Source organism: Coenobita brevimanus, chromosome 59 (genome assembly GCF_032717465.1).
Source record: "Coenobita brevimanus isolate Jiangsu-jjx chromosome 59, ASM3271746v2, whole genome shotgun sequence".
Classification (NCBI taxonomy): domain Eukaryota; kingdom Metazoa; phylum Arthropoda; class Malacostraca; order Decapoda; family Coenobitidae; genus Coenobita; species Coenobita brevimanus.
In genome coordinates, this window is record NC_137012.1 from 14595510 (window position 1) to 14623433 (window position 27924).

The 27924-nt window shown below is 44.0% G+C and overlaps 1 protein-coding gene and 1 pseudogene across 2 annotated transcripts in view; one reads left to right on the forward strand and one right to left on the reverse strand.

Annotated features, from left to right (window-relative positions):
• LOC145402799 (ubiquitin-conjugating enzyme E2 Q2) overlaps positions 1 to 27924 on the forward strand; it is a 395651-nt gene that overhangs the window by 244344 nt on the left and 123383 nt on the right. For both annotated transcript variants that reach the window (XM_080274696.1, XM_080274697.1), the window contains one exon: positions 6771 to 6881. In XM_080274696.1, coding sequence (XP_080130822.1) covers positions 6771 to 6881 — 111 coding nt within the window. The remainder of the gene's footprint in view (positions 1 to 6770; positions 6882 to 27924) is intronic.
• Positions 15666 to 15780, reverse strand: LOC145403002 (5S ribosomal RNA; annotated as a pseudogene).

Here is a 27924-nt window from a genome sequence, read left to right on the forward strand (position 1 = left end):
CAGGCTGCCGCTTCCACCAAGTAGAGAGGGGCCCGAACCTGGGAGTAGCGCCCCAGGAGGCATCCTTATCAGGGGATACATAATGGCGGGGCAGTTACAGTGCCAAGGCGCGCTTGGAGGGTGTCCCTGTAGCAGTCCTGCCAGGGTGCCCTGAGGCCACTACCACAGCCAAGGCTGGTAGGCTAGGGAACCCAGATCCATTGCCTGGACATGGGACTGTTCAGTGGGTGGGGCCAGTGGTATGTCTCTCCCGCTTGATTATTAGTATGACCAAGTACAAGAATAAACTTCAGAGCTAGCCTGAGGACATTTAATCACACAGGGGGATGAGAGTGGGTTCATGGAATGTAGGAAGTTTAAGGGGTAGAGCGGGGGAAGTCGTTGAGGCATTCAGTAGGAGGTGGGTGGATATGGCATGTTTGCAGGAAGTCTGGTGCAGGGGTGGATCAGCCAGAAAGATTGTTGGGGAGGATGGCTACTATAAGTTGTTTTGACGGGGGGAACAGACGGATAGGGGGTATTGGGTGTGTTGGTTGCGGAGGAATGGGTGGATTATGTTATGAATGTTATAAGAGTAAGTGATAGGCTTTGGTGGAGTGATGTTTGCAATTATATCAGCATATGCTTCACAGGCAGGCTTGGATGAGGTAGAGAAGGATAGATTTTGTGATGACTTAATGCATGTTGTCGGTGATATGAGGGATAATGAGATAGTGATTTTGGGAGAGGATTTAAATGGTCATGTAGGTGAAGCAGCTCAAGGATATGAAGTACATGGGGGATGTGCATATGGTATAAGAAATGAGGAAGGGGAAAGAATACTTGAGTTTGGGGAGGCAATGAACATGATTGTGTGCAACACTCATTTTAGGAAAAGAGGGTTGATTATATACGAGTCTGGGGGAAATAGCAATTGAATAGATTATATTCTGGTCAGGAGGGTTGATAGGAGGTTAGTGAGGGATGTCAGAGTTATAGGAAGTGAGGAGTGCAGCAACACAAATTATTGATATGTGACATGGTATTTAACCCGTACCATACCAGGCATTTTTGCAATTTTATACCCACCCAATCCCAGACCAAAAACAGAAAAAATTTTTTATTGCATAAAACAGTCGAAAAGGACATATAAATCAAGGAGAAGCAAAAAAAAGTACTCCCTATAGGAGAAATAAGTGCAGGATGGCCATCCATCATGTTTCTAGCCCAGTTTCCCAAGCCATGAGCTACGTTTTCCCACCGAGCTGGGCGGGATGAGAGAGAACAGGGGAGGAGAATGGGGGAATCCCCATTCTCAATATCCTTCTCCACTGGCTTATATTCCTCCCCAGAAGAGTCATCCAGGTCTTCCTCTTCTTTAGAATCACTAAATGAAGGGACGGAGGGTCCATGTGACAGTTTCAACCGCCTCCTACAGCCCAGTGAGGCGGAAAAATGGGGTGACTTCCACGACATTCTGACACTGTGACGGACAGTGGCACACTGATGTTACCCAGCCATGCAGAACCAAACTCAGTGCTACAAGTGCTTGTGCACAATGTTGCCAATACATTAAGCTACTCTTTAGCAAAAAATTAGCTAGATCGAAGCAGTTAGAGACGAACTACAACGCTCAAATTTGCTGTCGGCACCGTCACGTCACTGGATTACTTGAGACGTTTTGTACTGTTGGCACCATGCCGACAGCGGGATTGTATGGGTTAAAGAATGAGTGATGAAAAAGAGGACTTATGTACCCAGGAGGAAAATATGGAAGCTTGAAAACCAAACAGTAAGGGATGCTTTCTATAGCGAGATGAGAAGAGTGGTGGCAGAACAGGGAGCCATAGACAGGCGTTAATGAACAATACAGAGCCCTCAAGAACAAGCTCTTAGAGTCACTGATGCAGTATGTGGTTGGACAAGAGGCCCACCAAGACATAAAATAACTTGGTGGTGGGATGAGGGTGTAGAAGCTGCAGCTAAGGAGAAAAGAAGGCCTTTCCAGGAATGGAAGAAGGGTAGTAACAAGGAGGAATATTTCGCTGCCAGGCGTAAGGCTAGAAGAGAACTATGCAGGGCGATGTCTGAGTCATTGAGACTTTTACTTGATAACCTAAATTGTGTGGTAAGGAGGAATATGATATTTAAGGTGGCAGATCAGGTGAAGAGGGATAATCGGGATATTATAGGTGATCAGTGTATGAAGAATAATGAAGGAAGGGTAGTGGTGAATAGTGGGGATATCAAAGATGCATGGAGAGAGCATTATAGCTGGTTGTTGAATGAGGAGTTTGACTGGGATGGGGAAGGTTTGGAGCCAGCAGATCCAGTGTTTGGCCCTTCGCCTTTGATTGATGCTGCTACTGTGAGTGAGACAATAGTCAGGATGCAGGTGGGGAAGGCAGCAGGTGTGTCTGGGTTGAGTGCTGATATGCTGAAGGCTTCAGGAGATATAGGAGTGAGATTAGTCACTGACCTGATAATGTGAATACAGTATACTGTATATGAATGTGTTGTCCCAGATGATTGGCTGAAGAGTGTATATGAATGTGTTGTCCCAGATGATTGGCTGAAGAGTGTATATGAATGTGTTGTCCCAGATGATTGGCTGAAGAGTGTAATTGTCAATGTGTACAAAGGGGAGGGTGATGCCGTGGAAAGAGGAAATTGTAGCGGTTAAAGCTTTTATATCATATATTGAAGGTAATGGAGAGGGTTGCAGAAGGCATGATTAGAGAAAAACTGAATATGGATGTGATGCAGTTTAGGTTTATGTCAGGCAGGAGGACCACTGATGCCATCCATATTCATTGTTCGACAGCTTCAGGAAAAATATATAGGAAAGAAAAGGGAACTGTACTTTGTTTTTGTTGATTTGGAGAAGGTCTTTGACAGAGTCCCTAGAGAGGTGGTGAAGTGGGCAGTGAGAAAGCTTGGGATTGAGGAGTGGTAGGTTAGGGTGGTAATGGCCGTGTATGTGGATGCTCGCATCCAGGTAAGGGTGAATGGATATTTGAGTGATGAGTTTTCCGTGAATGTTGGTGTGCATCAAGGGTCAGTTATGAGTCCCATGTTTTTTATCGTGGTACTTGAAGCCCTCTCACGTGACTTCAGAAATGGACTCCCATTGGAGATGCTGTATGCTGATGATATGGTGTTTATTGCAGAAAATGAAAGGTAGGCGGAGGAAAGATTTAGGAAGTGGAGAGATGGTATGGGGCACAAGGGCATAAGAGTAAATGCAGATAAAACAAAACTGATATTTCCTAGGGTTACTGTCAAAGAAGAGGAAGAGTGACCATGTTCAATGTGCCACAAGGGCGTGGGAAGTAATTCTAACTTGTGCAGTGGTTGTGTAAGTGGTTGCATAAGAGATGTAGTGGTATTAGAGTTACACTGCGAGATAATGCTGATTTTGCGTGTGCAGCGTGTCAGGAAGAGCTGATGGAGATTGTCAGGTGTGAAAGGATTTACTACCCTGGGTGGTAACCGTATAACCAAGGTTTTGGGTTGGGTTAAGTGCCCCCAAGATTCCCCATCTAAAATCACTTAATCGTGGCAGTTATTTCAGAGAGCCTTGGATGGCCCAATACCTGCCCAGGGCCCCAGACAAATGGGCAGATTCGCATGGCCTTGTGGAATGTGAGAGGTGTGAATGAGGCAAGCAAGAGGGTGGAAGTGGTGAATGTGTTCAAGGGTGTGAGATATGCTATGATGGCATTGTGTGAAACAAAGATGAAAGGGTGTGAAGTGGAGGAGTGGGAGGGTGTAAAATGTGTAAGATCAGTCATGAATGGACGAGGAAGATGCAAGGAAGGAATTGCTTTGTTGGTGAATGAGGTATGGCAGAGTGGAACGAGAGATTACAAATGTGTCAGCTCGAGGTGCATGTATGTCAAGTTCAAGTTTGAGAAGGTGAAAGTGGCGGTGATTGTAGCATATGCACTGTGTGAGGACAGGAGTGAGTGAGAGAAAGACAGATTTTGGGATGAGCTGGATGAAGCAGTGGGAGAAATGCCCAGGAGCTATAAATTGATCGTAATGGGTGATGTGAAAGGAAGAGTAGGCACTGATCTTGAGGATAATCAGGAGAAAATGATGATGGGAAGCGACTGAAGGATATGCGTCAGGAAAGGAGGCTGTGCATTTGTAACTCGTATTTCAAACAAAAATGCACATAAATATACAAGGTACAGAGGGAACGGGGATTATGTTGAAAGGAGCCTGATTGATTAGTTGCTCGTAGAGAGGTCGATGCTGGGAATGGTTGCTGATACGAGGGCCGTGAGAGGACGATGTGGAGGTCTGTCAGATCGCTTGATTGTGGTATGCAAGATCAATTTGAGAGGAATGAGGTGGATGAGGAGTGAGAGGAGCAGTCAGGGCGAAAGACTGTAAGTTGGGAGGCTGAGGATCAAAGAAATGGCAGATGAATACAGGACCAAAGCAGGGGAAGAGTTAGAATCAGTGAATTGGAATGAAATTGATCTGGACAGCCTGTGGAATGCATATAGGGATTGCTTAGTTAGAAATGCCAGAGCGATGTGTGGTGTGACAAGAGTAACAACAAAGAAGAAAGGCATGGCATGGTGGGATGAAGAGGTTAAGAGAGCAGTGGAGGAAAAGAGGAAGTGGCTAGAGTGGTTACAGGACAAGGGTTCCATTGAATTAAGAACTGAATACTGTACTGTATATTGAGAGCAAGAAGCATGCAAAGAGACTAGTGAAGAGGAAAAAGGAGAAGGTAAATGATGATCTGGGAAGAAAAATGAATGCAAACTACTCTGAAAATAGGAAGTTATTCAGGAAAGAGGTGCGGTAGAAGTGAAAGTGGAAAGAAATGTTAAGGTGTGAAGGATGTAGGTTTATTAACATGTGGGGATGAAGTAAGGATCAGATGGAAAGAATATTTTGAATGCCTGGTGAATGGGAATAGAGAGAGCAGAGCCACTGTAAACATGAATGGTTTGAGGGGTGTGCAGAGAAGGAATACAGTGCCAGGAGACGTGACACTTGCACAGGTGAAGAACACTATGAAGCTGCTAAAAAATGGGAAAGCACCTGGGGTTGATGAGGTGTATGCAGAGATGATTAAGTGTAGCGTCTTAGTGGTAGGTGGGGGCACTCACCATCCACTCACTCAATGTAGTACTGCTCTTGTGTGTGTGGCCTTTCCTCTTCTCCTTCCTTCTTTCCTTCCTTCCTCTTCTGTCTTTCTTCACTTCATTCTTCCCTCGTCCTTCTGCCTACGGGTGACTTTACACTCCCACTTCTGTCTTTCTCTGCATCATCCATTCCCCATCCTTCTGCCTGTGGGTGACTCTACACTGAGTGAGAAGTCAAATGGTTTCCTGTACACCAGGAAACCATTTTCTATGCTGGGTGGTAACCTTATAACCAAATTTTGGCACCTTGTGGTTTAGTGGGTAATTATGGCAATCCAATTGGATTGAGCCAGTGCCACTCAGGGATGAGATATGTAAGAAGGCATGGATGAGTGAAACTGTGCCAGCAGAGTGGAAAAAGGCTGTGATTGTACCCCTGTAGCAAAAATAAAGGTGAGCGAAGTGAGTATAAGAATTATCGTGGCTTAAGTTAAGAGAGATATCAGAAGTCCTAGTGAGTGATGACCAGGGTGGCTTTAGGAGTGGCAGAGGATTTGTGGATCAAATATTTGCAGTGAGACAGATAGTGCAGAAGGCTTGTGAGAAGGAGCAAAAGGTGTTTATGGCATTCATGGATCTTGAAAAAGCATACAACAAAGTAGGCAGAGAAGGATTGTGGAAGGTTTTGCGCATGATACGGATGGCGACCTGGAATGTAAGGGGTGCAAATGATGAGGTGAAAGTGAGAGAGATTGTCCAGGTGCTTGTGGGGGTGAAAGTGGATGTATGTAGATTGACTGAAACTAAATGGAGAGGTGAGTGTGAGAGAATGGGAGTATGAATGGGGTATATGTGCAGGAGTAGGTGAGAATGAGAGGGCAAAAGGAGTTTGTATTGTTTTAACAGATGGAAGGAGAATATAAGAGAGTATGGATCAGTTGGTTCAAGGATTGTGTGGGTAAGACTGAAAGTTGGACTACAAATGTGGACGATTGTGTGTGTGTGTATGCGCCAATGCAAGATTGTGCAAGCAGAGTGGGAGGAGTTCTGGACAGATGTGGAAGTGTGCATGGAAAAGTTTGAAAGGAATGAGAGAGTGTTTTTGATTGGTGATATGAATTGAAGAGAGTGTCCTAAGATGGTATGGTCGTGTGGAAAGAATGGATAACAATAGAGTGGTAAAAAAGGTATGCCTGAGCGAATTTGAAGGAGGGAGGAGGCAAGGTAGGCCAAGGAGAAGGTGGAAAGATATGGTGGATGAGTGGGTGAGGAAGAGAGGTTTGGAAGTTGGTGAGGCTAGGGAACTGACAAGAGATCGAGCTGGCTGGATGAATTTTGTGAGGAGAAGTGCGTGATCAGTGATTTTGGCACCCCTTGTGAGCATGGCAGCATCCAGATTGACTCAGTCGGATACGCTGTGTGAAGCTGCCAAATGTGGTGAATGTTTTTGGCATATCCAGTGGAGCCAGGATTCCGGGAGCTTGAATGATGAGTGAATGGAAGTGTGGCCTATTTGGATTGAGCAAGTTGGTGCTCTCTGGAGTCTGGACATTGCTACTCCTCACCCAGTCCTTGGGTGGGAAAGGAGGTCTGGATGATGATGATGATGATGATGATATGAATGGTAAAGTAGGGAATGTGAAGAAGCCATGCAACTTTTAATTTCAAGTTTTCTCTGTACAGGGCTGGAGTTCAGCGTACACTATTGAAGCAGTCATCATGCAAATTGCAGCAACACTGGTCAAGGGGAAAGCTCGCATCCAGTTTGGTGCCCAGAAGTCTGGAAAATTTAGTGTAAGAATCCTAATGGTTTTGGTGCATGTCTTTTGTAATTTCAGCACTTGGTTTAGCATCTAGGAACATAGCTGTATTGTGTACACCATTGGTATGGGTATTAATAATAATAATAACAGTAATAAATGATCATGTGGGTGGAGCAGCTGAAGGATATGGAGTGCATAGGGATGCACATATGGTATGAGGAATGTGGAGGTGGAAAGGATACTCAGATTTGGTTAGGCAGTGAACATGATTGGGTGCAACACGCATTTAAGGAAAAGAGAGAGTAGGTTGATTACATATGAGTCCAGGGAAAATATTAGTCAAATTGACTATTTCCTGGTTATGACTTGTAGGAGGTTGGTGAAGGATGTTAAAGTTACAGGGAGTGAAGAGTGTGTGCAGCAACACAGATTACTGATATGTGACATGGTGCTTAAGAAGCAGGTGGTGAAGAAGAGGACCTATGTACCTCGGAGGAAAATATGGAAGTTGAAAAATCAAGCATTAAGGTATGACTTCTATAGCGAGATGAATAGAGTGATGGCTGAACAGGGAGCTGTTGACAGAAGTGTTAATCAACAGTACAGAGGTCTCAAGAACAAGCTGAGAGTTACTGATTCAGTGTGTGGATGGACAAAGCCCTCTCCCCCTCCCCCTCCCACCAGTGGTGCCGCAGTCATGACATAAGGTAACTTGGTGGTGGGATGAGAGTGTAGAAGCTGCAGTTAAGGAGAAAGAAGGCTTTTCCAGGAATGAAGATGGATGGTAACAAAGGGGTGCTTGACTGGCAAGCATAGGGCTAGAAAAAAGATATACCGGGCAAAATCTGAATCTCGGAGATATTTACAGGAAAACCTAAAAAGCATTGAAAGGCATTACATGATATTTAAGGTGTCAAGTCAGAAGAAGAGGGAAAAACAGGGATGTCATAGGTGAGCAGGGTGTGAGGAAAATTAATGGAAAAGTAGTGATGAGAAGTGAAGATATTAAAGGTGCCTGGAGAGAGCATTATAACTGGTTGTTGAATGAAGCATTTGACCAGAACAGAGAAGGTTTGGGGTCAGCAGATCCAGTGTTTGGCCCTTGCCCTTTAATTGACATGACTGCTGTCAGCAGGGCAATAGGCAGGATGCAGTTGGGTAAGGCAGCAGGTGTGTCTGGGTTGACTGCTGAAATGCTGAAGGCCTCAGGAGATTTAGGAGTGGGTTTAGTTACTTATTTCATAAATATGATTAATTATGTTCTCCCAGATGACTGGCTGAAGAGTGTGATTGTAATTGTGTACAAGGGGAGTTTTTATTGATTTGGAGACCTTTGACAGAGTTCGTAGGAAGATGGAGAAGTAGGCAATGAGAATGTTTTGGATCTAAGAGTGGCTGGTTAGAGTGGTTATGGCTAGTGGCATGTAGGTGCTCGCACCCAGGTGATAATGAATGGAGATTTGAGTGAGGAGTTTTCCGTGAATGTTAGTGTACAGTACATCAGGGGACAGTCTTGATAAATTGTTTATCATGCAGCTTGATGACCTCTCGTGTGACTTCAGAAATGGGCTCCCGTGGAAGGTAATGTATGCCAATGATTTGGTGTTGCAGAGAATGAAAGCAAGGCACAGGAAAGATTTAGGAAGTGGGGTGATGGTCAGGGGCACAAGGGCCGGAGAGTAAATGAAGATAAAGCAAAGGTGATGGTATCTAGGGCTGTCGTGTGCGGTTCGTCACAAGGGTTTGGGAAGTAGTTCCATCTTATGCAGTATTTGTGATAAGTGGGTACATAAGAAATGTAATGGTATTAGAGGTAGACTGCAGGATAATCCTGATTTTGTGTGTGCAGTGTGTCAGGGAGAGCATTTAGAGATTGTCAGGCTTGAAAGGATTGATCTTCGTTTGAGTGTGTGGAAGAGTTTTGTTACTTGGGCGACATGTTATGTGCTGGAAGTGGGGCTGGAGCAAGCTCTGTGGTTAGAGTGAGGAGCGGTTGGAGGAAGTTCAGGGAGCTGTTACATTTCCTGACCTTGAGAGGGCTCTCCCGCCATGCTAGGGGATCTTTGTATGTGGCAGGTGTTAGAGTGTAACGCTGTATTTTTGTGACACCTGGGCAGTTAAGGAAGAGGATATTTGTAGGCAGAAACATGCAGAATTTACCATGATAAGGTGGATGTGTTGTGTGTCCTTGAATTCAATGCCTTGGGGATGTAGGTTTATGACTGAAGAGTAGGGAGGAAGGATGGGACTGGAGTGTAATGGTGACAATTGGGTGCAGAAAGTGAGAACGTTGAATGTTGGGGGTTGGGTTGTGAGGGGCAGTCTGAAAAATACTTGGAGCAATGTCATTGAGTGTGACATCAGGGTTAGCTAAGGAAGTGAATAGGGAGGCTGCCAGAAATCAAGCAGCATGAGGAGCTTCCATTTAATGACTAAGGTTGACGCATGCAAGCATGTTGAAGCCTTTATAACTATCTGTCTGTCTGTTGCCAGATGCCTTAATCCCGTAAGGGGTGGCCACAAACAAATCGCCTCCATGTCGCCCTGTCCCCCACCATTTCACTGCCCTGCTCCCAGCTGATGATCCCCTCTCTCACATACCTGTCTACTCCATCCCTCCATCTCATCCTTGGCCTCCCCCCCCCTCCCCCCCCCTACACTTCACATACACTCTCCTCATCATTCTCTCGCTCTCCATCTTCTCCATACGACCAAACCACCTCCATGTATTTCTCTTAACGCTTTGTACCACATCCACATGCACACCACAATACTCCTTCACTTCCTCATTTATCAGTGTCTTTCCATGTAACTCCACATGCTCCTCTCAAATGACTAATTTCCACTGCTGTCTCTCTTGACTTGTGTCCCTCCAACAAGGTCCAAGCTTTACTTCCATACATTAGAGTTGTATCACAATACTGTCATGCAGCAACTTTTTTACTTCCATGATCACTTCCCTGTTTCTTATCACTGCTTTTAAAGAACCAGCAACCTTTCTTCCTTGTTGTACTCTCTCAAGCACTTCATCCTCTAAACTTCCATCCTTACTCATCACACTACCCAAGTACTTAAATGCACTCACATTTTCCTTTTACACCTCATCCAACCTCACTTTATATTCAGTGACTTTATTTCTCTTGAAAACCATAACTTTACTCTTCTCTGCATTCACCTTTAGATTCCGTTTCTTACACACTGTCCCAAACTCATTATAACAATAATAATAATAATTCTGATGATAATGATAATCTGGTCTTTAGTTTATCAAAAGTGCCAGTTCTTCCTAAGGATTTCACTAGTGCTGAGCACTCACAATTTGCAGCTACAAGAATTCCGACATCCACTCATATACAATACAGCCCAGAAAAAAAAAAAAAGTTGCATCAATTAACCCTCTCGCGCACGGTAAGTTTCAGTAAGTTTTCTGGCGCACGACTTTTTCTGCGAGGCTGCCTGGCCCGGCTGCCTGCACGTGGCAAATAACACGTATTCTCTCCTTATTTTTGCCACCCAAACATCAATATACTGCCATGAAACCTATGTCATCTTATTCGTCGATGTTTGTGCTAGCTGATAAGCACCACAAAAAACAGGAAAACACGAATAAAACAACATTAGGCGGCTGTGAATAAACATTTCGCTACGTCGTGTTCACTTCCCAACATCACCATTCGAATGTTTTCAATCATACAGGAAAATGTTGTTAGAAGTTTTGATAGTGAATTTCATCAGCTTTCTAAAGAGACAAATCCAGTTGTGTTACGATTTGTAATTTTCAAGAAAATAGCCAAAAATTGAAAGCCATTTTTGAAAAAAATTCAAGGAGCTAAATTCTGAACTGTTCTCGCACGTTATGTTTTTATTGCATAATGTTATGCAAAATATCACCAGCTTTCTAATGACCTAAAAATGGTTTCGATACACCTCATAGTTTTCGAGTAAATCACCAAAAACGACTGGTAACTCACGTCCATACGTCACTTTTGTTATGTGTGACAGCATACGCAATATTCCCACCTACATAACAACGAATTCTTATCATAGATATTACATTGTTATGTCTTGTATATATGTAGAATTTACTGCTCTTTATCATGGTTCTTACAGGAAATTGATACGTCCAATAGTTTTCAAGCAATTTGCCGACAAAGTGAGATTACTCCTCCGAGCACTTCCGACTGTACCGCTAGTGAGGAACAAAACAAAGTCTGTTCCCCCAACTTTTCCAACAGAAAATGCTCCCAAAGGCTTATATTGTGCAAATGAACATACGTAGAATTTACTGCTCTTTATCATGGTTCTTATAGGAAGTTGAAATGCCCAATAGTTTTCGAGTAATAGGACGACAAAGGTAGATTACTCCTCCAGTCAGTACCTACTTTTACCGCAAGCGGGGGGGGGGGGAACTTCCCTTTTACCAAAAGACTATGCTCCCAAAGCTTTTTTTTATTTTTTTTTTTTTTTTTTTTTTTTTTACAGACTGTAAAATCTTCCAAGGTTGTTTTTTTATGGTTGTAACCTACTACACATGAACACTACTTTTTCCAAGTTACTGCTAATGAAGCATTATTTTCTGTCATATGTGTAACATGTAGGAGAAGACGGTTATTTGCCAGAAAATTATAGGGGTAATGATAATAGGTCAATATTCATATCGACAAAATTCGGAGAACTCACTTCCTCCAGGGGTGTTGATGGAGTTGTAGGACCTTGTGGGATTGGAAGATGAGGAGGTATGTAGTGTGTGTGTGTGTGTGTGTGTGTGTGTGTGTGTATTTACCTATTTGTATTTACCTATTTGTAGTATACAGGAATTGAGCAATGCTCGTGTTGTCCTGTCTCCATATCCACATTTATCAAGTCTACCTTTACACACATGAATGTTTTTCTCATAAACCACGTCTTTGTCTAAGTCGTTCCAAATATTTAAGTATTTACCTAATATACCTAATTGTGATATACACGGAATGTACTATGCTCGTGGGTTTCCGTCACTGTTTCTCAATAAGTCAAATTAAGCTTTAAACTCGTTTAAGTTTTTAGACTGGATGATCTCTTTGTCCAGGCTATTCCATAAGTCTTTACTTCTGTAAGGAAAGCTATATTTCTTGATATCCTTCAAGCAGCTTGACTTTTTCAATTTCATTCCGTGTCCTCTTGTTGCTCTCTTATCCCATACAAACAGATCTTCTTTGTCAATTTTATCTACTCCCACCATGGTCCTGAATACTGCAATCATGTCTCCCCTCTTTCTCCTTTCCTCTAAGGAAGGCAAATCCAGTTTTTCCAGCCTCTCTCTGTATGACAGGTCTGTCAGACTGGGGACCATCTTGGTTGCTGTTCTTTGTATTCTCTCAATCTTGTGTATATCTTTCTTTTTGTGTGGGGACCACACTACCGCTGCATATTCTAACCTGGGGCGGATCATGGCCACTATCAATTTTTTCATCCTCATCCATATAATGAAATGCTACTCATATGTTAGTCAAGAGTTTATAAGTCTCTCCAACTATCTTGTTAATGTGCTTTTCTGGTGACAAACTATTTTGGACCAGCACTCCCAAATCTTTCTCTTCTCTCATTTTTGTGATTAATTCATTACCCAACAAATAATTCAATGATGGTCTCCTGGTATTTTTACCCATTTCCAATATTTTACATTTCTTTACATTAAATTTCATTTCCCACATCCGGCTCCAATTGTGTATCCTATCCAAATCCTCCTGCAGTATTTTACAATCCTCCTCAACCTCTACCTTCCTCAAGATCTTTACATCATCAGCAAACAGACTTGCATAACTGTTCACTCCAACTACCATATCATTTACGTAAATCAGGAACATTACTGGCGCCAACACCGAGCCTTCAGGGACTCCACTTGTTACTTCCCTCCATCCATACATCCTATCCTTTATTACTGTCCTCATTTGTCTGTCTCTCAAAAAGTCTCTCATCCATTCCAGAAGTTTCCCCTTCAGTCCTCCTGTATATTCTAGTTTCCACATTAGTCTCTTATGAGGTACCTTGTCAAAGGCCTTCTCTAAGTACACACAATCCACCTAACCATCTCTCTCTTGTACCACGTCAATCGCTCTTGAGTAAAAGCTCAGCAAGTTAGAAACACATGAACTTCCACTTTTGAATCCAAACTGACATTCAGCCAAAATATTCATCTCTTCCAGATATTTTATCCATCTGTCTTTCAGGATTCTCTCACACAGTTTTGCAACCATGCTGGTTAGAGACACTGGTCTATAATTCAGGGGTTCTTCCCTGTTTCCTCCCTTGTAAATTGGTACCACATTTGCCCTCTTCATTCTTGTGGCACTTTCCCCTCTTCCAGTGAGCATACTATTAAAGTGTGAATTTTATCCGCCAGTTGTTCTCTGCATTCCTTCAGTACCCAATTAGAAATTCCATCAGGTCCTGGGGCTTTCCTTACATCTTGAATTTCCAGTAATTTATACACTTCCTGTGCCTCCACTTTTATATCTTTTTTCACCGGAACATTTCTAATCACTCCCTCCCCTTCCACAAGCTCCTTTTCTTTAGTGAAAACTGACTTGAAACGTTTGTTCATTATTTCTGCTTGCATTGCCGCATCCTTAAAGACCTCTCCTTCTACTTTCAGTTTGGTGATTCCTTCCTTTTGTTTCAGTTTGCCATTAACAAATCTATAAAACAGTTTGGGTTCATCCTTGCATTTGTCTATTATACCTTTTTCAAAATTCCTTTCTTCTTCTCTACGTATTCTTGTGTATTCATTTCTTGTTCTTTTATATTCTTCCTTTGTTCTGTTGTTATCTCTCTTTCTCCAATTGTTCCACGCCTTATCTCTCTCTTTTTTTTTGCTATCATACACCTTCTATTCATCCACTCCTTTTTCCTGTTTTCTTTCCCTCTTACTCTTGGTACAAATTTTTCCACTCCCAAATTATAGAGGTCTAGAAAGATATCCCACTTCCTCTGTATCTCTCTTGTTTCTCTGAATTTTCTCCAATCTGCATTTTCAAAAAAGTTTCCATCTATCTATCTATTGCCAGACGCCTCAATCCCGTTTGGGGTGGCCACAAACAAATCGCCTCCAAGTTGCCCTGTCCCCCGCCATTTCACTGCCCTGCTCCCAACTCACACCCCCCCTCTCTCATATACCTCTCCACCCCATCCCTCCATCTCATCCTCGGCCTCCCCCTCCCTCTTCCCCCCTCCACCTCACTCACATACACTCTCTTCGTCAGTCTTTCACCCTCCATCCTCTCCACATGGCCAAACCACCTCAGTGTGTTCCTCATAACGCTTCCTATCACATCCACATCAACACCACAACGCTCCTTTATATCCTCATTCGTCAGCCTGTCTTTCCACGTGACTCCACAGGCTCCTCTTAAATAACTCATTTCCACTGCTCTCACTCTTGATTTGTGCCCTTCCAACAGTGTCCAAGCTTCACAACCGTATGTTAGAGTTGGTATCACAATACTGTCATGTACTGTAGTAACTTTTTCACTTCCATGCTCACTTCCCTGTTTCTTATCACTGCTTTCAAAGAACCAGCAACCTTTCTTCCCTGCTGTACCCTTTCAAGCACTTCACCCTCCAAACCTCCATCCTTACTCATCACACTACCCAAGTACTTAAACATACTCACTCACATTTTCCAATTCCTCACCATCCAACCTCGCTGTACATTCACTAACTTCACCTCTCTCAAAGACCATCACTTTACTCTTCCCTACATTCACCTTTAGATTCCGTTTCTTACACACTCTCTCAAACTCATCCACCAAGCCTTGCAGCTCCCCTTCGTCTTCACTCAACAACACAGTATCATCTGCAAACAACAGTAGAGGGAGTTTCCAAACACTATCCTCTCTCACCAGGGCCACTCCAACATCCACTACCCTACCTTGTACCTCTTTTATTACCCCATCCATGTACAGATTGAACAACCATGGAGACATGACACATCCCTGTTTCAAACCAACTTTCAAAGAGAAAAATTCACTTAGTTCACCATCCACACGCACTGCAGCCTTCGCACCATCGTACATACTCTTCACACCATTCAACAACTTCCCATCTACTCCATATATTCTTAACACTTTCCACAACCCTTGTCTGTCCACCCTGTCATATGCTTTCTCCAAATCCATGAAAGCCGCATACAACTTCTTTCCCTTCTCTAGAAACTTTTCCACTAAAGATCTAAGAATGAATATCTGATCTACACAACCTCTTCCCTTCCTAAAGCCTCCCTGTTCTTCTCCAACTAATTTCTCTGTTCTTTCTCTAACTCTGTCTATAAGTATCCTACCATACACTTTTCCAGTTATACTAAGAAGACAAATGCCCCTATGATTACCACACACTTCTTTTTCCCCTTTTCCTTTGTACAAGGGAATAATTATACCTGACTTCCAGTCCTCTGGGACTCTACCTTCCTCAATCCTGTAAAATTTGCTTTCCCAAAGTTGTATGTTCTCTGTCTATGAAGCTCGTCTTTTGGCTCGACGTTCTCTGTTAACATCTGGAACTCAGTGACCAGATGATCACTTTTTCCTAAAGGACAGAGATCTTTCAGTGATTCTATTACATCAGGTTCTTCGGTGAACAGTAAATCTAACCTTGCTGGTGTGTCCTCACCTCGAAATCGTGTCTTTTCTTTGACCCATTGTGTCATCACATTATTCATTCATTCATTGCAAGACGCCATGTATCCCAAACGGGGTGGCCAAGGGCTTAGAGTTAATTGTTTTACAGGGAGGGGCACTATTCCTCCTCCAACCCCAATTGACACGTAGGGAGAACGTTATGCCAACAGCATCTGGTGTTCCCAGGCGGTCACCCATCCAAGTACTAACCAGACCCAACGTTACTTAACTTCACTGATCGGACGGGAAGCGGTGTACTCAACATGCATTATTATATTTAATAACATAGTTCCCCACGAATCCTCGCCGCCTCCCGAGTACCATTCCTCCCTGTTCACCTCTTTACAGTTAAAGTCACCCACCAAAATTATATTATTGCTTTTCTCAATTATTTTTTGCAAATATCTAGCCATATCTGACAACATCTCATGGTATTCGTCATCCATCCATGCTCTCGTCTTTGGGGGAACATACACTACCGCCATATCTCTCCTAACATTCTCTCCAGTTTCTAATTTCATATATATCACTTCAGCCCTGCCTTCTCCCATTTCCACAGTATCTACATTTATGTTGTTCTTCACTGCTATCATCACTCCTCCTCCCTTTTTTTCTTTTCTGTCTTTTCTCCACAGTTTATATTTACCATCTCCCAAATGAACATCAATATTTTCTTTTAATTTGGTCTCTACAAAGCACATGGCATCAGGTTGATGTTCTCTCAAGAAATCGTTAATTTTGATCCTTGTCGATATGAAACCATCAACATTAGTGTATATCACCTTCAAATTATTTTTGACGTTTTTAATACCCTCTTCTCTCCTACTCTCTGTCCGTACCACTTCCTCAACTTCTGATCTTTCACATCCATCCCCCTTAGTTTCGTTCACTTCTATTTCCTTAAATACCACTTCCTTACTTTCATATCCAGTACTCTCGAAAAAAAAGTATTACATTCTTCCTCTGTCCTCTTATCATTTTTTTCCTTTACTTCTTCCTTTAATGATTTTAAAACTTCTCTTTCTTCTTCATTCAGATCTTTTCCTATTATATTTTCCATCCCCGCCTCTTTGCTTAATTTCCAGGTCACTTTAAGTATCTCATTTATTACACTTTCTGATGTAAACTTGACTCTCATTGGTCTTGTTTCCCCTTTCTTATAAGGCCCTATCCTCCTTACTTCCTCAATTTCTTTTACGCACTTGTCTCCTTCGGGGTCAATGTTGCCTAATATTCCTCTCACCAGGTTCGTGTCTCTCTCGAGTCTTACGAACCTAACCTTTTCTTCCTCTTCCCTGTTTCCAAATATTACCACACATCTGTTCCTTTCTACAGTTTCTCTCACTATTTTCTCTCTCTTCTTCAGTATTTTCACTACGTTTTCTTCTATTTCTTTCTTGTTCATTTCCCTTTCTTCCTGGATGATCTCTCTTAAGCTGACCACTTCTTTCTGTTCTTCTTCTACGTGTGCCGACTTTGCCTTATGCTCTTCTAATACACTACTCACCTTCTCCGTTTTATTAGTACTCTCTTCTAGTTTCCTCCTGAATTCAACATTTTCACGCTTCAAATTTCTAATCTCTTCGTTCGCTGTTTCATTGGATTGGATCAGACTCTGTATGGTAGTATCCGTATTTTCAGACACATCTTTTATCACTAGATTCTCTACTTTCTTTTCAAGTTCACTAATCCTCATAATTAATGTTTTAACCAGGTCCATGACATTGGTATTTGTATCAAATCCTTGAAATTCGAGTCCCTCATTGTTTACATTTTCAGCCATGTTTGATGTTGGTTAAGTACCAAAACAGTTGTTACCGAAAAAAACTACTAACATTCATGTATACCTGTACTCTAGCCAATAAATCTTTACATTTTTGGTAGTCTATTAACTTTCATTATTTTAAATTTAAAACAAGACCTTAGGAGACAGGACAGACAAAATTCCTGAAACTACTTAAGGTTAGCAGCGATGGCTGGGACGTCTGCTCTCTCCGGCTGTTCGTTCGTGTGTGTGTCTGTCTGTGTTAGTGTGTGTGTGAGTGTGTGTGTGCGTGTGTGTGTGAGTGTGTGTGTGTGTGTGTGAGTGTGTGTGTGTGTGTGCGTGTGTGTGTGCGTGTGTGTGTGTGTCTGTGTTAGTGTTTGTGTAAGTGTGTGTGTGTGTAAGTGTGTGTGTGTGTGTGTGTGTGTGTGTGTGTGTGTGTGTGTGCGTGTACACTGCACTAGGGAATACTTCGCTCGGCATGGAACCGTTCGAAGCAATCACCCACGCACAGTGCCACATCACAAACAGGACACATGTGACTTGTGTCCCCCCTTATCTTCGCCAGGGAACACATGGTGCACCGCAGCCTCCTCCGGTGGCCCAGTGTCTTATCCAACTGCACTCTGTCATCGATGAAACGACGACTCTTGGCTGGATGTCTTCCTGGCGTTCCCTGGTCCTGTTGTCCTGGAGGTTCAGCTGCAGGCCCGGGAATGGCAGTGGCAGCAGGTTCTCCCGACAGACCAGGAACCGGTGAAGGTTCTCTCAGGACCTGTGCTGGTCCTGCAGGCGATGGTGGTGCTGACTCCTGTCCTGGCCCTCCTCCTGGAGATGTTGGTGTTGGTGCAGGAGCCAGTGGTGATGGGACCTGTGCTGGCACTGCAGCAGGTGCCACAGGTGCTGGATGTCCTGCTGGCCGTCGGGTTGGAAGGTCAGGGGCATGGTGGATGACGTGCCCTGATGCGGGCCACTCTGCTTCATCAAAGTAGAGGAGCTTGTCCTCTATTCCTCCACAAATTTGAGCAGACTGACTGACCTGCGTGAGCACTTCTTGAACAGGACGAACGCATTGAAAATGGCCATGTGGATGAAGTAGAAGGTAATCTTCTTGGTCCATTTTACGGTCCGCTGCTGGATGGGGTAGTATTGGACCATCTGGTCAAAGTGGTCCACCCCACCCATGTGTCAATTGTAGTCATCCACCACGACAGCTTGTCCACGGTCTTCTGGACATAATTTGTCCGCCCATCAGGAGCCCTGGTCTTCCTTCGAACCCACTTCTGGATGGTGCTTGTGCTGTGGAAGGTGGAGACCATGTTGATAATGTGCTTGTCCCTCCACAGCAACACCATCATGTTGTCCTTGTGCATCGCTGTCATGCCCCCCACTGGCAGGTTTGTGGTCCTGGCAATGTCCTGCAGCTGCTTTGGTGCTCCTCTTGCCAGGCGTAGGGTCCCACACATGTAGGTTCCTGCACTGAAGAGACGTTCGCACAGGGATACAGAGTTATTATAGTTGTCCATGTAAACTCCGTATCCCTGATCCTTCAGCGGTTCTACGAGGCTCCACACGATGGTCTCCAGTGCCCTCTTCTGCCCCGTATACACCTCGAAATTCCAGATGTAACCCGAGGAAGCCTTAGCCAGGCTATACAGCTTGTTGGAATACTTTTAGGGCTTCATTGGGTTGTAAATGTGGAAGCTTAGGCGCCCCTTCCACGGCAATGAGCCCTCGTCCAGGCTGAGGTGCTCCTCGGGTAAGTAGGTGTTCTGGAACCGCTGAAGGAGGTACTCCATCACCGTGTGAACCCTGATGAGCCGGTCTTCATTGTCCTGGGGTATCGCAAGTGAATTGAAGGCATGGAAGTGTTTCAGGATCTCCCTGAAATGCCTTCCACTCATCACTTGTGTAAAGAGGGGGTAGTTGTGGAGGTGGGATCTCATCCAGTAGTGCCGGATGCTCAGGAGATTCATCACCCCCGTGAAAAAGTAAAGCCCCAGGAACTTGGCCATCTCCTCTTCATTGCAGATTAGCCATGCATCCAACGCATTCCTCAGGAATGACGCGTAGCTGTTGATCTCGTGGGTGAAATACGACAACAACTCCCTCGTGAAGAACAGCTGGAAGAACTGGAGAGGAGTTGTTGGTGGATCCACCTTCATTCCTGGGGATCCTGTTCATGGCCCATTAGCTGGTGTGAAAGGGCCACTGCTCCATCCTGGATCCTTTGCAGCAACACCTCCCTCAGTGGTGGCAGTGGGTCGACGCACCGACGCCCTTGTTCCTCTTCAGCCACCCCTTGGCCGCCTCCCATAGCCAGGCCGTGGACCACGCTGGCCTCGTCGAGGTGGTGAGGGTTCTGACGTTGAGGAGGACGAGACTGTCTCCTGCTGCTGGAAAATGTCGGTGGGGATGAATGCTGTCGGAGACAGCTCCCTTGTCGACCGGGCAGGGGACGATGACACAGTCGCCTCCTGCACTAGTTGCGCCACAGACAATGCGCGCCATGCAGGTGCAAGTGTCGTGTAACTAGGCCCTGCTTCCAGTGACATAGACTCAGCCAAGGAGGAACTGGAGGCTTGAGGTGGAGAGACCACGATGTCTGTAGGAGCGAGAGGTCCAAGCCAAGGCGATGTCTGTCGTCCAAGTGAAGATGATGATTGGGCCGATAGTCCTGACACTGGTGGTGGTGGTGTCTGCTCCTGTCGTTTTTGAAGTGTGGGCAATGCCGCCCAAGGGGAATCCTCTTGGACATCGTCCCATTCCTCCTTACTTGGAACATCGCTCAGCTCGTCCTCTACTTGGCTCTTGGTCTTCTCCTCAAAGAGAACCTTTTGCTACTGGTCAGAAAACAGACCTTTCTTCTCCATTTTGGCAAGCACTGACACAGAAAGTCAAGTATGAGCTTTTTAGGTTCTCTGTTGAAAAAGAAGAGATTATTCACTGTCACGCAATACCTTCCATTGAGAGTAGCACTACTCACGTCATGTTATATCTTTCTGTACAGCAAATCGCTGCACCTTTTACGAACAGTTCACATAAAGGATAACTTTTCAGTGTCTTTTCACGGTCTCATAACTATTCACTGGCATCCTTGGGTGTGTGCCATATATATATATATAAGGTTCCCCCAGGCATGATATACTCTCACATATATTTATATATTATATATATATATATATATATATATATATATATATATATATACAGTAATCACTCTAATATCCGGACGCCCAATAACCGAACATCCCCACTAACCGAACCTTATCGTCCTGGGATCAAACATTCCCAAAATGGTCCGAAAATCCAAAAAAATTGGAAAAAAAACCGATTTTTTGCCGTCCGTAATTTGAACTTGCCGCGCGCCGCGTGAGAGCATTGTTTTGGTTCGTCAAACCACCGACCTCCGAAAGAGAGCAGCAGCATCAACCCCACTTCCCGCCTGTCTCTCACCGCGACTGGACCTGCGCTGTTCGTCATGGCTGCCCACGTGCTCGCTTTGTGGTGGTGCCGTACTTGCTGCAAGGCCTCCTGCTGCTCTCTGCCCTACTCTTAGTGTGTGTGATGATGGCCCCGCCTCCTGAGAAAAGGAAGAGAGTGGTGTTGACTCTGGAGAAGAAACGGGAGATATTGGAGAAGGTTGATGCGGGTTGGTCTTCCTCTCGCATTCTCCGCGAGTTCAACCTGGCCCGGTCGACTTTGTTTGATATCAAGCGTTCCCGAGACAAGCTCATGCAGTACACGGCTGACTTCGTCGAGAAGCAAACGCAACGTGGAGAGGAAGGTTATGTTTACTCCCAAGTATGCAGAGATCGACCGCTCCACGTTGATTTGGTATCGACAGCAACGTGCAGCTGGTGTGATGGTACGTGGAACGGAGCTGAAGGCTGCTGCTGAGAAGTTTGCAAGGCTTCACGACGCCCTAGACTTCAAGGCATCCGAGGGTTGGCTCTTCGCGTTCAAGTTGCGACATGGCCTTACTAACCGTAAAGCACATGGCGAAGCATTGGACGCTAACGAGGATGGAGGGACGAGTTTCGGCACAAGGTGAAAGGCTTGATCGACAGGGAGGGCCTCACTCTCGGTCAAGTCTATAACGCTGACGAAACTGGCCTATTCTATCGCTCGGTGCCAACGAACACTCTCGCCGATGAGACGGAGAAGCGTGTACCTGGCCGCAAGCTTTCTAAGGAACGGATATCTGCTTTGTGTTGTGCCAATGCTAACGGCATGCACCGGCTTAAGCCCGTTATTGTTGGCCGTGCAAAGCAGCCTCGGTGCCTTCGTGGGGTGATGGATGTCCTTCCTGTCGTATGGTACCATTCTTTGAAAGCATGGTTCACAGCTGTGATTTTCAAAGACTGGTTTCACCATCACTTCGTCAAGGAGGTCATACATTACCAGACGAAGACACTGGGAATTCCTCGCGACCAGGTAAAGGCTCTCCTTCTCCTCGACAATGCACTCTGCCCACCCGTGCGACAAGGACTTGGTTGCTGAGAATGGCCGTATTAGGTGCATGTTTCTGCCACCTAATACGACTGCTCTCATTCAACCAATGGACCAAGGAGTGATCGTGGCAACAAAGCGCCTGTACCGTCGTGGAAGTTCCTGGACGAGGTGATGGTGGTTCTCGAGGACGAGGACGAGCGCAGGGAAGGACGTGACACTCGAGGCAAGCGGACTTTGGAAAACCTTCGCCGCTACAACATCAAGTCTGCGCTGTACAACTGGGCTAGTGCATGGAAGGAAGTCCCTGTGAAAACTCTTGAAAATGGTTGGTCTCGTCTGCTTCTCGGAACAGATGTGGAGTACGATTTCCTAGGGTTTGACGTGGATGACTTCCATGCACGGCTACGTACGCACGGCGACGATGTTGATGTGGACGATGTTCGTGAGTGGTTGGACGACGACGAGGCGATCCTGGGTATCAGACGTTGTCTGATATCGAGATCGCGTCTTCGGTTGCTGGTGTCAGTCCCGAACTTGAAGATTCCGACGACGAAGGCGATGATGATGCAGACTCCGCCCAGCAGGACACTACTCCAGCCATCCCCAAGCTGAGCGCACTCCGGGAACATCTAGAGTTCGTCCTAGACTACCTGGAACACCCGGACTGCGACAGGGAGATGGGGCCCTTGGGACTCGTGGAGGAAGTGCGTGCTTTCCGGCAGCGCATCATCAATCGCCAGAATCGTCGGTCCTTGCGTCAGTCAACGATTGACAGTTTTTCAGGCCCGTGACCCCCGCTGTGCCAAGCCCTGGTTCCACTCCGTTGCCTCCCCAAGACAGGCCCTCATGCTCCGAGCCACAGCCCAGCACATCAGCTACAGTGGAGTCACCGCTCGACGTGAGTTTGCGGCTGTCTTCAGAGTCTTCTGTAGTCGGTACGCCATCACCACTACCCACCGATGCACCCCTTGGACGCCTGCCAGTGATACTCGGGCTCTGACAGTGAATAAACAGCAAGAACTTCTCCACTAGACCACACGGGGAATTTTGAGTGTTGTGCAGTGAAAAAACGGTGTGTTGTGTTAAGGTTTTCAAGTTGGGAGAAAAGACTAAGTAGAAAAGAAATTTAACGTAACTAACCTTCTTTGTTTTGGCTTTGGAAACTTAAAAAACTTGGGAAAAGTTAATGTGCAACACTTAAATTTAATGGAACATTATTTGGACTAAAGTGAACACTGTGAAAAGAACGAACTTCTGTGTGTTAGTGACTAAGTTCAGTGCAAGACTTCAGGAAGAGTAGTGCAAGTGCTTCAGGAAATCGTTCTTACTGTCAGAGTCCGAGAGGAGGCGGTTATTCATCGAGGTGGCCAGGGACTTGCTGTAAGTAGCCAAAATGTTTCATGTTGTACTATTTTCCATACTATATTTACCAGAATGTTTCATATTGTATTTTTTCCCATACTATACATACCAGAAAGTGTCATACTGTACTTCTTTCCATACTAAACTTACCTCATGCATGTGCAGTAGGAATGGGTTTTTCAGAGTTCGGTTAGGTTCGGTTAGGTTAGGTTCGGTTAGAGTCCATAAGTACCAGAATGTTTATTAATGTATGAACATACTTCTAAACCCACATTTTATGTGTCTATTGCATTTATTTCAGTCATTTATGTGCCTTATTGGTGTGATTTGGGTGTTAAATAGGTGCTATGCATGTCCGGAGGGAGTTGTATAGGTGTTTCTCTGTGTTAGGGTCCGTAAGTACAAGTCCATAAGCTGGGGCCCAATATCCGGACAAAACCAATATCCGAACCTACCGATGGCTCTATTGATCCGGATATTGGAGTGATTACTGTATATATAATAATAAAAGGTTCTCCCCAGACATGATATACTCTCATATATATATATATATATATATATATAATTTTTTTTAATTTTATTTTTCAGCCCTCCTTCCCTTAAGTTTCACGACACATAATATACTCCCTCACAATATCTAAAGGTTCCCCCCACACATTAAATACTCCCTCACATATATGTATATATATATATATATATATATATACTGTATATATACACACACACATTATATGTATATATATATATATATATACACACACACATTATATATATATATATATATATATATACACACACACATTATATGTATATGTATATATATATATATATATATATATATATTTATATATATGTACACATACAGACAGACAGACAGACAGACATGTTTTCCCCTCCTTCCCCAAACGTTCCCCCAGCACATGATACAATATTTTCCACGCACACTCGTGGCACATATCACAAACATTTTAGATAAGATTCATAAATTTCAACAATTGTTTTAGAAAGGTACACTACCTGTCCACTGATGTCCATGATTGCCCGGCGTTGCAAGGTACAGTACCTGTTCAATGACTTCCCTCGTTCCTTGTCATTGTTACCTTTCACAGCACACCTGCCGCTAAAGTACTGCTCACCTACGCCACGCACCTAGATGAACACTCGTGGCACAGTTCATGTATATTTTACATAAAGTATAATTTATCACTAAATGTCAGACCAAGGAACAGTACCTGTTCAATGACGTTCCTCGTTCCTTGGCATCATCACCTTTCACAGCACACATGCCGCTAAGGTATTGCTAACCTACGGTACGCACCATAATTTATTCCGTCACTAGGATACGTGGCACATTTCACTTACACTTCACACAATATCATACACAAATACATGACTACCACAATGATTCCACCCTAACCTCTGCAATTATTCCCTTCCTTACTACGGTTCAACGTGACTGTGATGCAGCATCCTTCACCGGGAGAGTACGATGCAACTCTATTGTATTGGCACACACCACACTCCTTCACGAACACCCGCATCATGTTTGACGTATATTTCACACAATTCCATACACATTTTCATTATCAGAATCACAATAATTGCATCCCTAAACACCTCTAATTCTCCCTTCCCGACTATAAAAACTGTACGTGATGCCTGCCCCATTCCACAGTATGGTTCATGGCTTCCATAATGCTAACTAGTTCCATAATTTCACCAAGCCAGCCACAATATCTTTCACAAAAAATACAGTTTAGGCATTGGCTTCATTATATACGTATTTGTAATCACGCCATAGGGCCTTGAGGAGGGCGAGAGGCGAAACCCTTCAACAGTAAACACGCATATCGCCTCTAAGCCTAACGATTGCTAACGGACACAATTCCTTTTCGTGACATATATCTATGTTCCATCGACAATATCACATACAAATATGCTCACAAATATTGGATTATCACACTGAGTCCATAGGGGCTTTGGCTCGGGCAGGAGGGGGAGAATTAGTAGGAGTTTAAAGGGATGGTACACGCGACACAACCTCACCGCCTGGCTGCTTGGAAGAGACTGAGGTTTATCGTTACGTGCTGGACCCCATGAGGCAGCTCAGTGTTGCCAATGCCTTACCATTGGAAAGCGCTGCACTCGCTGTAACGCTTCAAAATTTGATGCAAATCCGCCTGAAACTTAATTTTTGGCAAATTTTTTTTGTGCTTAGAAACACGATTCACGTGACTGAACATCTTTAGAACAATCCACATGGAACGCGAGTCGCGTGAGTGACCCTGAGAGGGTTAACCTGTGGATTGCGAGCCACAGCTCAGGCTGTGCTGGCCATGCATCACCATTAACTACTCGACCCCTATGCAAATTTACGCATGGCGTTATGCAAAGATGGAGAGAGAGAGAGATTTTTTCTTTTCATCGGATGATGACCTGGATGTTAATCTTCAAGTTTATAATAAACCATCCATCCATGATCCAATCCTACATTGCCCCATGAGGAGTGTAGGATTTATAATAAGGAAAAATGATTTATTTTATTTTATTTTTTTAATTTTTCACCACACCCGTACATAAAATTACATATGGCCCTACGCAAAGACAGAGAGAGAGAGAGAGAGTATTTTTTTTTTTACCAGATGATGCCCTGGATGTTTATCTTCAAGTTAAAAAAAAAAAAAAATCCTTCATTTTTTGCCCACCATAGGGTGGGATAAAAAAAAAAAGGTAATTGTGCAGTCCACGGGTTAAACTGTAGTCATCAGTCACAATGCCTTTTCCCAAATTGTAGCTTCTAGAAGAGAGAGAGCCTTTGAGCTGCCCATTAAAAGATTCAGCAGAAGTCAACTGCCTCATGAATAATGGCAAATTGTTATTCAGCATAACCTAAGGGCTGTTTGGTATAGGAGAAAGACAACTAATGAAGAGCTGGAAGAAGCTTATCAAATACTCTAATCCCCTCGTTTTTCGATCGATCATTAATCGACAGCTTGATGTTTGGACATTTATGGATCTATATGCTTTTTGTTGTTCGACATGGTTATCCCCACCATTTTGACAATTGAAACCACGTGCTGCCATACAGACTGGCTGAGCTGCCTCAGTCTCCCGCGCTCTGTTCTTCTGATTGGTTGCCACTTCATCTGTCCTCATTTCTATATGACCACGTGGAATACTACAGCACCACCTTGGCTTTACCCAAGACCCCTACTACTACCCCTACCAAGCACAGTCATGTGCTCACCAACCTGGGTGAGTGTTTTTGTAAGTGTGTTACCATCGTACATAATTTGTGGTGTGTGTTTTTACCTAATTATATCTTAACAGGAATGAGTCAAACTTGTACTGTCCCATGTATTAAATCACTTTTATCATACATATCCATAAATTTATGAATTTTTTGGCCCACACTATTTCATTTGGTAGTGCATTCCACTGATCAATTGTCCTGTTTGGGAAACTGAATTTCCTTTCGTCTTTATCCCCTCTCTTTTTATTTAGCTTATTGCTGTGTCCACTTGCTGATGTTTCGCCATAGGTTATATACTCATTCTATTTTCTCTCTCCCTGAGACACATTTATATAGCATAATCATGTCTCCTTCTTTCCTGTAGTGTTGATAGATTCAGTTTTTCTAGTCTTTCTTCATAGCTTAGATCCCTTAACCTGCCCTGTACCGACCGATTTTCCACCACTGCCCCCCCCCCCCCCCATCCCGACCAATTTTGGAAAAAAATTTTTTTTGGATCAAACTTCCGCTTTTGGTGAGAAACATCGAAAATTCATAAAGAAATCGCTCACCTGAGGTTTAAAATATTGGATACAGGAAGCAGTACCCCATACCTTACTGTGTTTTCTATCAGGCTGGCTCCAAAGAAAATGAGTTCTATGGGAGGGTAACTATTCCACACCAGTCATAAACGGTATTTATTTATTTGGTACGAATTTATATGTAGTACGAGAGTATATTGGTTTTCACACAGTAATATAGGCAGTATAAGCAGTGTTTCACTCACTAACACATCACCTGACCTTTTTTGGCGACATTACCTGATCATCATTTCTGACTGTTTCTTCCTCTAATGCTACCTAAACTTTGTCCTCTTTTTTGTCATTGATTGGGAAATCACTCTGGCGTTGAATTTCGTACCATGGCACGACATGTCTTTACTGGCCAGGTCACTGATAACAGGTGAATTGCTGAGACAATGGCATGTGGGGGGGGGGGTCATGAGGGGTAAGGCATTTTCCCTGCCTGGCATCTTGTAGAGGAAAGTGTTCCGTGTATACGTACCAAAAATCACGTGCAAAATTTGAGAATTGTTCAAATTAGGGACCTTGCAATTCTATCTATCTGTCTATTGCAAGACGCCATAATCCCGGAAGGGGTGGCCATTTGACTTTGAGTTATTTATTTTACAGGGAGGGGCACTAACCCTCCACCAACCCACTTGTTGATACATAGGGAGCACATTTGGTTTAGTTATATGGTTACCACCCAGCATTGTAAATGGTTTCTAGGCTTACAGGAAACCATTTGGCTTGTCACTCAATGTAAAGCCACCTGTAAAGGAAAGAAAAGCAATAAGAAGTGACAGGAAAGATGGGAGAAACAGGAAGAGAGGAGGGCTGGCACAGAAAAAGAATGATAAAGGTTAAGGAAGAAGTAGGCAGCACTACATCAAATGAGTGCATGATGGTCGCCACCACCTGCCAATGCTGCTCATTTATATATATATATGTATATGTATATATATATATATATATATATATGTAGATATATATACATACAGTACCCTCGCGTCCAACACGTTAATATTGTCATGCATGGGTCACGT